This window comes from Lutra lutra, chromosome 14, assembly GCF_902655055.1.
Source record: "Lutra lutra chromosome 14, mLutLut1.2, whole genome shotgun sequence".
Classification (NCBI taxonomy): Eukaryota; Metazoa; Chordata; class Mammalia; order Carnivora; family Mustelidae; genus Lutra; species Lutra lutra.
In genome coordinates this window covers 35,890,433-35,902,695 of record NC_062291.1, presented here as the reverse complement: position 1 = coordinate 35,902,695, position 12,263 = coordinate 35,890,433, and the positions used below count along the sequence as shown (strand labels likewise).

Sequence of the window (12,263 nt, the reverse complement as noted above, 5' to 3'; positions counted from 1 at the left end):
AACAACACTGTGGGATACACATTAGCATCATCATCACTGAGTATTTCATTAAACAAATGTCCAGAGAAAAAAGAAAAGGAAAATCAGTTAATTCAAGAAAAATGACTCAGAATCCTGGCATGCTGACCACTAGTCTGGTTTCCAATCTTATATTCTGTCATTGAAAAGACACACATTACTATATTTAGCAACAATTATTTTAAGTGTGGGGTAAAAAACAACGCTGGACATAAAATCAGATTTGAATAATTTTGTGATCTTGATCACTCTCATCACCAGTAAAAGCTGGTTAATTAATACCGATCTTTGGGCTACTGTTAGACTTGGCACAAAATGGGAGCAAGCCTAACAGCATGTCTGTGAAAACTAAAACTGACAAAATTCACTGAAGGCAGTCCTCAGTGGAAAGTAGCTGCTTTCTGTAGGATTATCGACTCATTCAACACTGCCACCACTTAGAGTTGCTTCAACTTCAGTCTCCCTGCCGACTCGTGAACCTAAGTTCTAAGTTATCAAATTCCTTAGAGAACTAGAGCAAAGCAGAAGAGTTGCTATAATTGTTTCCATGATACTTGACAATTTTAGTCCATAGAAGCAGCTTTTTCAGGAAATTTAAGTTAAGGATATTGTTTCTATAGAAGCATCATGCAGTATACTACATCATGGATGTCTGGATTCAATTCCTAACTACTACTAAATGATTTCGCACAAGGCACTCAACTTTTATTGGTCTGTTTCCTCAGGTATAAATGTGGTATCTGGTTTAGATAACATATCAAAAATTGGGGGGAGTCAGAGTGCCTTCAGCTCAGGTCACGATCCCAGGGTCCTGGGATAGAGCCTCCCATTGTGCTCCCTGCTCAGCAGGGGGCCTGCTTCTCCCTCTCCCTCTGCCTGCTTTTGCCCACACACCCTCTCTTTTCTCTCTCTGCCAAGTAAATAATTAAAATCTTTAAAAAAATAAAAAAATTTGGGGGGTCATCACTATCATTCAAGACTATGTAAAATACAAACTAGCATCTGAAGAAACAACCATAAAATTTAACTATTAGCAAATATCAATCTTTCCACCAGTCGAATAAGGCAGATGTCAACCTTTACTTCAGTCTTGAACACAATGGCCGTTCAACCCCTACATTAAAACAGCCATCACTTACTAGCAACTGAGGCTTTAGACTTGTGTTTCTCCACTGAAGAGCAACCAGGAAGACAATGGTCAATTAGTTACTGAGTCCACATTAAGAACTGATTCTTAACATAGAAAGTATCTAACCCACACTCCTAATTAGTGGCAGGCTGCATGTATGGGAATGGAAGTGGGAGTGAGATGAGGGGATATTAACTTGGTTTGACAGCATAATGTTAATTCATTCGAAAACACTCTTGGCATTAAAAGCTAGACTCTTATGTCCCAATATAACTTACTGTGAATCCTTTCCAGGTGGGTCTCCAAGTTTTAGCACCTGGATTTCTCCTTCTGCATAATGAGGTAAGTATTCTTTGCCTATGTTAGTATAAAATTATATAATTTAAGAAACTGTATCCAAGTTCAGCACAGTTGCATCTTATCTTATCTTACCTGAGGATTACATTCCCAAGTCATCTCTTGAATATTATACAGTCAAAATTAGCACTGAGATATCATCAGGGCTTAGAATGTTGGAAGCTCACGGACCAAAAATTAATTTATTTTATTCTCTTCCAATTTGTTTTAGAGCCTCCCTTTCCCTGGGCCAATGAACACCAAGGTCTACTTTGAAAGAGGCAGTTCAGAACACTGGGTATAAAGCAATTTATCTCTTTTTATAAATAGTCGCATTAGCATAGTTCAACATTCTGTCAATGCTACCTGCAGAAAGTGGAGCGGCCCATTAAGCTCTTACCATTAACAAAACAAAAACAAACAAAAAACCAAACCTTCACAACTTTGGGAAAGCAATTGGGGTAAGTCTCCTGTTTTTTTGCTCTCGCTTTATACCTCTATCCCACAAAAGTCATTTCACTTGTGACTCTCAAATAAAAGTAGGTAAACAGATGGTACCTTTGGGAACCAGAATATTAACTCCAGTCAGAAGCAAACATTTTAGGGACACACACAATTTCGCAACTTAGGGGCTACGTATCTACATCAGGGCAGAGCCAAATATGCTGGTCTGCTCATGGCCACCAACGAAGTTGTCAGAAGGCATGACATGCAGGCATGGCCACACATGGTCCACGTCACACTTCCTCAGGCGCTGGGTCACCCCTGGGAGGGAAAGGTAGCTGCATTTTTTTTTCTCATGAGAAATCCACTACACACACAAGCAAGCTTCACACCCTGGAATCTGGGCGGGGGTCACCTCACCGGTGCGGCTAGTTATTGGGCTCCGCCATGTGCCAGAGACGCAAAAACTTCTGAGAGCAGCAATGACCACATAAAAAGTGCAGAGAGAACCTCCAACGTAAGGGGGGCCCGTGCCACGGGGAGGCTGCAGACCACTCAAGAGAAGGGGCGACAGTTCTCAGCAGTCAGGAGGCTAACGCCCAGTAGGCGAGCACTTTAGGCTGCCGCCCTCTCTCATTACCTGATGGACGTCATGGCTTCACTTTCCTGCCCCACGCACCAGCGCTCGCCTCAGATGCTCTGCGTCCGCACCGGCAGCAGCAGCAGCAGGTACCACGGCAACTGCTCCTCTGCTCGGGCACTCGGCGACCGGGAGCGCGTCCTCACACACCCCGCACGCCAGCGGCCCCCGCCGAACCGGCCCCACGTGCTGATTGGCCGCGCCGGGAGGGGGCGGGCGCTCCGCCCACCGCCGGAGGCCGGAGATGAGCCCCGGGCGCCTCCGGGCGAGGCAGCCGGCCGCGTGTCTCGTGTCCGCTCCCTGGCGCGCTGGCTAGCGGAGTGGCTAGCGGGCGCGGTGGCCATCTTAAGTCTTGGTAACAAGGTTCCCCCTGTTCCCGGCTTGTGGGGCATGAGGCTGGTGCCCGCCTCAAAAATGGCCGCCCCAACTGGCAACCGGTTTGTCAGTCACATGGCCACGTTCTACCTCTGCAAGCTCAGGTCGCTTTAACAGGACTTGGGACAGGGACGCTGTCAGGTAGTCTGTGGGGATGGAGTTTAACGGCCTGGAAAACCCACCTGCAGAAGAAAAGCAGAAACCTCCTGGGAAAACCTCCCAGCCTGGGGAAAACAATGCGTGGCAACAGCAGCAGGATGTGTTAAATTCGAACTCGCAGCCTTTAAGTATCAGTTGCTCAGTCCAGCGGTCTCCAAACGTTCGTCGACTTAAACACTTAGAACGGCTTATTTAATATCTAACTGTCCAGGGCCCATTGTAAACTTTGTGCATCATAATCTAGAAAGGTGGGGTCCAGATACTGGTATTTTTAGCGAGTACCAGGTGATCCAGGTACACATTTAAGTTTTAAAGCCTCTGGGCCTAATTAGCCCACTCATACTATACTGCTAACCATACTTTTCTTAAAAGTATACAAAGCTCCGAAGCAAGTATCTAATGCCACAGAGGGGCGGGAAATGGAAGAACCCGAACTCCTGGCCCTAAACGTAAAATTTAGTGTGGCCAAAAGGCTGAGAAATTGATTCTGAACCACTAATAAGACAAGTAAACGTCAACTGCGGTAAGGACCAGAGGCAGTAAAATCAAAAGCTTTATAACCTAAATAGCTTTAATCCCCTCTTTATTCTCTGTAAAGTAGTATTTTTATTAACACACTACAGCCCCCAGTGACATTCACTTACTGACCATATAGGATGTGATCAGTTCCATAGGTCTGAAATCAGTTATATTAGAAACACAATCCCACATATACTGAAATGTGCCCATGTGATCAAAATGAATGAATTTATTTTATTTAATTTTAATTAAAGTTTAAAACCAAAGCAATAATATATTTTCCATCAAACACAATTTTGTTTTTATTGGACTGTATCTCACTGTTTAACTGCTAAAAATTAAGCACCCAAATTGAGACACTGTAAATACAAAATACATACCAAAGTTTTCAAGACTTAGTACAAAAAATATTTATTAATTATTTCAGTAATAATTTTTATATTGATTACATGTTATGATACTTTGCTACAGTGGGTTAAATAAAATATATTAAGATTAAGCTGTTTCTTTTTACTTTTTTAATGCGGCTACTAGCAAACTTAAAACATATGCATCTTGCATTACATTTCTACTTGACATTGTTATTCCACTGTCCAAGATAGACTTCCTTCTTACCTATCCTTGCTCCTCTGACAGAATAATCATGTTCACAAAATGAAATCAGTAGGGAGACCAGTTTATACAGATCTGTATTACCTTGCTAACCATCTAAAACATCAACTATTTCAAGATGTCCTGTTTTATTCAAAAACGTTTTAGCATTGTTCTCTTTAATTTGGTAAACGACTAACCAGAATGAACTCATGGAATATAAATCTTTGTGTTTAGTCCATGACTAAAGATTGTTAAAAACATAACTATGCTTTGCTGAGTGAGACGTTGACCAAATGTCCACAAGCAGACAAATCAGTTGTTTCTCTGGATTAAAAAAGATCTGAATCAAAGAAGCTGCAGAATAGCAATTTGAAGTGGAGGAGACATGAATAATTCAACAGTTTCCCTCCTCCTCTTGTGGAAAATGCTGATAGCCTACATGAACTAAAATCAAACCAGGAATAATCCTTGGGAAGGATTTCAAAACCTCAATATAATTTTTAATATGCAATGTAGCATAGTGCTACTTTATTATGCACACACATCATTTGAGCGATCTTGTTAAAATAAGGGTCTAACTCAATAGGTCTCTGTGGCCAAGAATTTGCCCGTTCTTTATGCACCCAGATCTCATCAATTGCCTCTTGTCCATGGGCCATATTAAGTAGCAAGGTTGTAGAGGTAGCAAGCCAGACAGTGTGGAATCTCTGCTTGACTCTACTAACTGCATGACCTTGGGCTGGTTTTTAACCTATCTGTCCCTCAGTTTACCCATTATATGCTTTTCAGGGCATTGTGAAAATTAAAATTTAACTCTAGTCAAGTGTCTTTTGGAGACCTTGGCATGTGAGGTTAAGTACTACTTTGTTATAATCACACTGGTTAAAATTACATCCCTGGAAAGCATAATATGAAATGAACATGAGGGGTTCCTGGATGGCTCAGTCCCTTAAATGTCTGCCTTCAGCTCAGGTCATGATCCCAAGGTTCTGGGATCGAGCCCCATGTCCAGCTCCCTGCTCAGGGGAGAGTCTGCTTCTCCCTCTCCCATTCTCCCTGCTTGTGCTTTCTCACCTGCTCTCTGTCAAATGAATAAATAAAATCTTTTTTTTTTTTAAGTTTAAGTAATAGTTACTCAGTAGCTGTGTGTGTCTGTGTGTGTGTGTGTGTGTGTGTGTGTGTGTGTGTGTGTGTGTGTATTTGCATGTGTGAGAAAGACAGAGAGGGAGGAAGGGAGAGATGGGAAAAACTGGGTGAAGAGAGGGTAAGGAAAAATTAGAAAAAGAATAAAAGGCCTAGGGTTGCCTGGGTGACTCGGTGGGTTAAAGCCTCTGCCTTCAGCTCAGTTCGTGATTTCAGGGTCCTCGGATCGAGCCCCGAATCGGGTTCTCTGCTTAGCAGGGAGTATGCTTCCTCCTCCCCCGCCCCTCTCTGCCTCTCTGTCTACTTGTGATCTCTATCAAATAAATAAATAAAATCTTAAAAAAAAAAAAGAATAAAAGATCTAGGAGAGAAAGAATAAAGATCTGCTTTTGCATGGAAAAACATGTCCCTACTTTTATCCCTACCTGACTTTGAAAGAGCAATCACACACAAGCCCTGTTTGCTGAAATAACATGTTTATGTCTATACCTGCTGAAATGAACTGGTACCTAAATACATTTTAAAAAACTAAACTTTCTGAAAGTTGCATTGAGGGTGCCTGAGGGGCTCAGTCACTTAAGTGTCTGCCTTGGGCTCTCAGGTCATGATTTCAGGGCTCTGGGATCAAGTTCCGCATTGGGATCTCTGCACGGCGGGCAGTTGGCTTCTTCCTCTCACTCTTCCTTTGTCCTCTCCTCCTGCCTCAAATAAGTAAATAAAATCTTTTAAAAAAAAAATAGCATTGAATGATTATGAGTAAAAAACATTTAAAAGTTTTGAATGTTAGATGAAGAGGATGTGATATGGCTTTATTTTGATTGATTGAAGATTTGAATATTCCAGACTCTTATCTTTCCTTAATGATACAGAATTCAGATGCTTCAGAAGCCAGACGCTTAACCAACTGAGCCACCCAGGAGCCCTAGTTAAACTTTTTTGATCAATTTTTCAACTAACTTATTTCAAATGTAATCTTTTAATTTTAGGGAAAAAATAGCCAACTGAAATTCCTAACTTCCATTAACCTCCTTATAGCTTCAATCGTTGCATCAAGATAAGTGGCAGAGTAGTTTGCTCTTGGGTAGATAAGTAAATATTCTATTTTATTTAATAGTTTGGTTAGTCAGCCACTATAAAAGCAAATAGATAACTAACCTCAAACAGCTAAGTGCCTCTGGGTACCATAAATAAATACACAGACCCCCCTCTCACTCTATTTTTTCAACAAATGCTTCAAGCCCCAAAATGATAGCCAAGTTCTCTTCAAACACAACCAGTTTTGCTGTTAAGGGTGCCATAAAACAAGCACTTTCATACATTGTTAGTGGGAGTATAAATTAATCCATTTCTAGAAAGCTTTTTGGCAGTATGTGCCAACAACTCCTTTTTTAGGAAACAATCATAAATAAAATAGAACAATGTGAACAAAGATTTGTACACACATTTATTCAGTTCAGCGTTAATAACAGAAAAAATTTATGATATTCTAAATAACCAAAAATAGGGTAATGTTTAAATAAATTGCAGAAGAATGTTATGGAGCTATTATAAAATGTTTTCATAGACCTTTTAAGGATGTAGGAAAATACTCATGTTAAATGAAAGCAAAAATAAACAAAAGGAATGCAGAGTATGACCTTGACTGTATTAAAAAAAAAAAAAACATGCCATTATGCAAAGAAAAAAGATGGGAAAGAAATATACCAATATGTCATTACTGGTTTCTCTGGAAAGTGGGATTTTTTTTTTTTTTTTTTTATTTGACAGAGAGAAATCACAAGTAGGCAGAGAGGCAGGCAGAGAGAGAGGAGGAAGCAGGCTCCCCGCCGAGCAGAAAGCCCGATGTGGGGCTTGAACCCAGGACCTGGGATCATGACCTGAGCCGAAGGCAGCGGCTTAACCCACTGAGCCACCCAGGCGCCCCTGGAAAGTGGGATTATATGTAATTTTTACTTTCTTTTTCATATTGATCTACCTTATAAACTTTCTAATATATATATGGGTTTTATTAATGTAAAATTTTCATATTATTAAATTTTAATTATCTTTCTGAAATATTTTAAAAATACAAAACTTATTCCTTCTGTTTTTTAAATGAATTTTTTAAATTACAACCCATCAAAACTACACTTTATTATTAGAGGAACTGAGCTTACTTTACACATCTTATTTTTCATGTATAAAGACTGTTTAAAAGAGGAATAACAAAAATAAAATGTCTTTATGATTTTCTTGGTTAATTTTAAATCTTAACTTGACAAAAATTAAAAGCATAAATACAACTTTTAGAGCTCTGCACAGCCCTTCTGAGGCCAGCTGTCACAACACTGAAAGTGGAATGCCTTCCCTGCATATTACTTAAAAATACATCTCCTCAGTTCCTATAAATTAAGATGCTATTAAAATAATGCTTCTAAAACAATCTATATGCTACTCCAAAAAGAGAAATTTCCTAAGACTTATCTCCCGAAAAGTAAGTAGTGTGCCATAGAGTAAAGTTCGGGAACCTGGAAAAAAGGAGATAGGAATTCTAATCCCGGAACAAACAAAGAATGTTACTACCTTTAGCCATTAGTTTTCTTACCTGAAACTTAAGGGAGTTTGTTATAGGTGATATCTCAAGTCCTAAAATTTCAGTTTTATTGGTCAACAAAAGAAAAAAAGTTCACTTGTGTCTCAATACAACTTGGATTGTTTCTTCAAAGAGTTGATCAATTTTAATTCAATTTTAGTTAGCTTTCGTTATGGACAAGATTATTCTAAGAAACACTGCTGAGTGTATTAACTCTTCCCCAAAGACATTATATATAAAAGGTCTGCTATTTTTATTTTAATTATTACCTGTAGATTCTTATGTCACATTTCATTTAAACATTACATATTCAAATAATATAATCTTTTTTGTTGTTTAAGATTTATTTATGTATTTGTCAGAGAGAGAGATCACAAGTAGGCAGAGAGGCAGGCAGAGAGAGAGGGGGAAGCAGGCTCCCCGCTGAGCAGAGAGCCCGATGCCGATGCCGGGGCTGGATCCTAGGACCCTGAGATCATGACCTGAGCCGAAGGCAGAGGCTTAACCCACTGAGCCACCCAGGCGCCCTAAATAATATAATCCTTAAATGGAACCTAACCATTTATTTCCCAGGAGAATTTGAAGAATATAATAACATTTGATTGACTGAACTTTATTTAGTAAAAACTCTTAGCAAAACTCCTTCCCAGGAACACCTACACAGTGTTTCTTTATTTCCAGTGAACTACAAATCTCTGAAACTCAAAGAAAACCTCTAGTCTGAAGTACAGGACAACAGTGCTACCCAATTATTAATGCTGCCAAGAACACATTTTTAAACTGTACAACTTGGGGCACCTGGGTGGCTCAGTGGGTTGGGCCGCTGCCTTCGGCTCAGGTCATGATCCCAGGTCCTGGGTTCAAGCCCCACATCGGGCTTTCTGCTCAGCAGGGAGCCTGCTTCCTCCTCTCTCTCTGCCTGCCTCTCTGCCTACTTGTGATTTCTCTCTGTCAAATAAATAAATAAAATCTTAAAAAAAAAATAAAATAAACTGTACAACTAAATATCACTACCACTTCATTAAAGAAAGGGCATTTTGGGGCACCTGGGTGGCTCAGTGAGTTAAGCCTTTGCCTTCATTCAGCTCAGGTCATGATCTCGGGGTCTTGGGATCCAGGCCTGCATCGGGCTCTCTGCTCAGCAGGGGAGGCCTGTTTCCTCCTCCCCCTCTGCCTGCCTCTCTGCCTATTTGTGATCTGTCAAATAAATAAATAAAATCTTGGGGAAAAAAAAAAAGAAAGAAAGGGCATTTTAACATAAAAATGTATGAAGGAGGGCTTCTGGGTGGCTCAGTTGATTAACTGTCTGACTCTGGATTTCAGTTCAGGTCATGGTCTCATGGTCATGAGATTGAGCTCCATGTCCCATGGGATCCACACGCAGCAGGGAATCTGCTTGTCCCTCTCCGTCTGCTCCTCTCCCCGCTCACTCTCTCAAATAAATAAATATTTTTTTAAATGTATGAAGGACATCACAAAATAAAGAAGAGCTCTTCCCTAAGTATTATTGTAATCTTAAAAATACAGTCTCTACAGAATATTTTTTTCTTATTTTTATTTCACTTCAGATCTGGTCTATGGTACTTACAAACAAGCTTTTAGGAATTATCACTATTAAGTCAACAGATATTTATTGAGCAGCTACTCAACTGCTCAAGACACTAGAGATTCAGGGCGCCTGGGTGGCTCAGTCAGTCATTAAGTGTCTGCCTTGGGCTCAGGTCATGATCTCAGGGTCCTGGGATTGAGCCCCACATCAAGCTCCCTGCTTAGCAGGAAGCCTGCTTCCCCCTCTCCCACTCCCCCTGCTTGTGCTCTCTCTCTCACTGTTGTCTCTCTCTTTCAAATAAATAAATAAAATCTTTAAAAAAAAAAAAAGGACATAGATCAGCTACAGTAAAGAACATGAACTGCCTTTACATTCCAGTGAGGGTATATGGATGAATAACCCAACAGTAAAACATCAAATGATCATAAGTGCTATGCACAGAACTAAAAACACATCAGTGTAGAGAATGGGTTTTTAGATAATCTGGGAAGGCTTCCAGCAGGAGAAAATGGAATGACAAGGAAAAGACAGGTGGAGGAAGGTCATTACTGATAGCAAGAAAATGATGGCTAGAAAAGCAATGTGAAAAAGGCAAGCAAGAGAAGAAATGTGGTGGTTAATGCAAGAAGCAGATCATGGTATCTTCTATGAGCCTACGAAGTTTTTACTTTGTTATAATAAGCATGACAGGAAGTCACTGTTTTAACACCTGTTTTAATGTTTTAAACACACAAATAACATGATCTAATTGTTTCCAAAGATCACCCTTGGTATTTGTATAGAGAATGCACTACAGGAGCATGAAAGGAGAAAGACCAAATTAGAAGCCTATTACAGTAATAGACATGACAAATAATAGTGGCAGACAGACAGAAGAAGATGGACATTTTAAAGACGAATGACAGAACTTGCAGGTGCACTAGATATGAAAGACTAAGGAAAAGTAAGGAATCAAGAGCAACTCCTAGATTTTGGAATATATTGAGTAAATTTGGACTAAACTGAGTAAATGGTGCTGTTTATTAAAATAAAGAAGGCACAGGAGAAGCTCAGAAGACTGGAGCTCTGGGAGAGGTCAGAATTGGAGATAGAGACTTGCCAAACAGATTTTTCCTTCTAATTTTTCTTACTTCGTGGCCCCTATTGTTTTCTATTGATAGACTACAAAAAAATGTCCAGAATTGAATATGCAGTTTTATTTGAACAACACCCAAGAGAGGAACCATTCTTGGAGTCAACTGCTAGCAGCTATAGGTACATATATAAGTAGAATAATAAATAAAAGTTACTTTGGTTCATAGTATGTCCCAGACACCATGCTATGTATCTTTCAAGTACTATCTCACTTTATCTCTCAAATGTGAGGAGATGTTTTATTATTGCCATTTTACAGATGAAGAAATTGAGGCTCAGAGTTAAATAACTTGCCCAGTCACACACTATAGAACAGAAATCCAAACTCTAGTAGTTTGACTCTAGAACCGGGCCAATTACCACAGTACATACCTAGTTTCACTAGAATAAACCCAAAAGTCTGCTGTAAGTCTGAGACTTTTATAAATATCCAAATTTCAGACTACCACATTATGACATCACCCATAAGATGCAGTGATCCAGTGACATCTTCCCAATTAGCTAGAACAACTTCTGAAATATTATTCAGAAATTGCTTCCCTTGTTCTTATATATGCTTAAATAGATTAAATATATTTAATGAATGAATGAAAATGCCATTTTAATCTTTTTTTTTTAGATTTTATTTATTTATTTGACAGAGATCACAAGCAGGCAAAGAGGCAGGCGCAGAAGGGAAGCAGGCTCCCTGCTGAGCAGAGAGCCGGATGAGAGACTCGATCCCAGAACCTTGGGATCATGACCTGAGCCAAAGGCAGAGGCTTCAACCCACTGAGCCACCCGGGCGCCTGCCATTTTAATCTTTAATTTAACCAAGACTCCTAACTAACACCAAGAATCATTTCTAAGATCTCTTAATTTTTCAAAAATCTCAATTTCATTTCTGCCAAAATCACAAGAATGAATACCCAGTAGTGCAATTGCTGGGTTGTAAGTTAGCTCTATTTTCAAGTTTAAAGATACAAATGTAGTGATCCAAAGGGGCATGTGCACCCCAATGTTTATAGCATCAATGTCCACAATAGCCAAGCTATGGAAAGAGCATAGATGTCCATCAACAGATGAATGGATTAAAAAAGATACACACACATACATACAACAATGGAACATTATGCAGCCATCAAAAAAAGAAATCTTGCCTTTTGCAATGACGAGGATGGAACTAGAGGGTATTATGTTAAGCAAAATAAGTCAATCAGAGAAAGACAATTATCATAGGATCTCACTAATATAAGGAATTTGAGAAACAAGACAGAGGATAATACAGGAAGGGAGGGAAAAATCAAACAAGACAAAACCAGAGAGAGAGACAAACCATAAGACACTCTTACTCTCAGGAAACAAACTGAGGAATGCTGGAGGGGAGGTGGTGGGAGGGATGAGGTGGCTGGGTGATGGACACTGGAGAGGGTATGTGCTATGGGGAGTGCTGTGAATTGTGTAAGATTGATGAATCATAGACCTGTACCCCTGAAACAAGTAATACATTATATACTAATTTAAAAAAAAAAAAAAAAGAAATGAAATTTCTCTCAAAAAAAAAAAATTACAAGAGTGATTTTTTACAAAAAAACGTGTTTTAATCACTCTTCTAGAATTTAGGGGTACACAACGAATAGCAAGTGGCTGAGTTTACTATCAAGCTAAGGAA

The 12,263-nt window shown here is 39.6% G+C and overlaps 1 protein-coding gene across 3 annotated transcripts in view; it reads right to left on the bottom strand.

The window, feature by feature from the left end:
• The window catches only part of ADK (adenosine kinase), a 534,854-nt gene that overhangs the window by 508,086 nt on the left and 14,505 nt on the right, over nucleotides 1-12,263 (bottom strand). The window contains exon 1 of one of the 3 annotated variants that reach the window (XM_047701924.1): nucleotides 2,568-2,731. The exons of the other annotated variants lie outside the window; for them this stretch is intronic. Within the exon in view, the coding sequence (XP_047557880.1) occupies nucleotides 2,568-2,581 (14 nt within the window). The 5' untranslated portion in view covers nucleotides 2,582-2,731. Of the gene's footprint in view, nucleotides 1-2,567; nucleotides 2,732-12,263 lie in introns of those variants that run through there. 3 annotated transcript variants of the gene reach the window in all.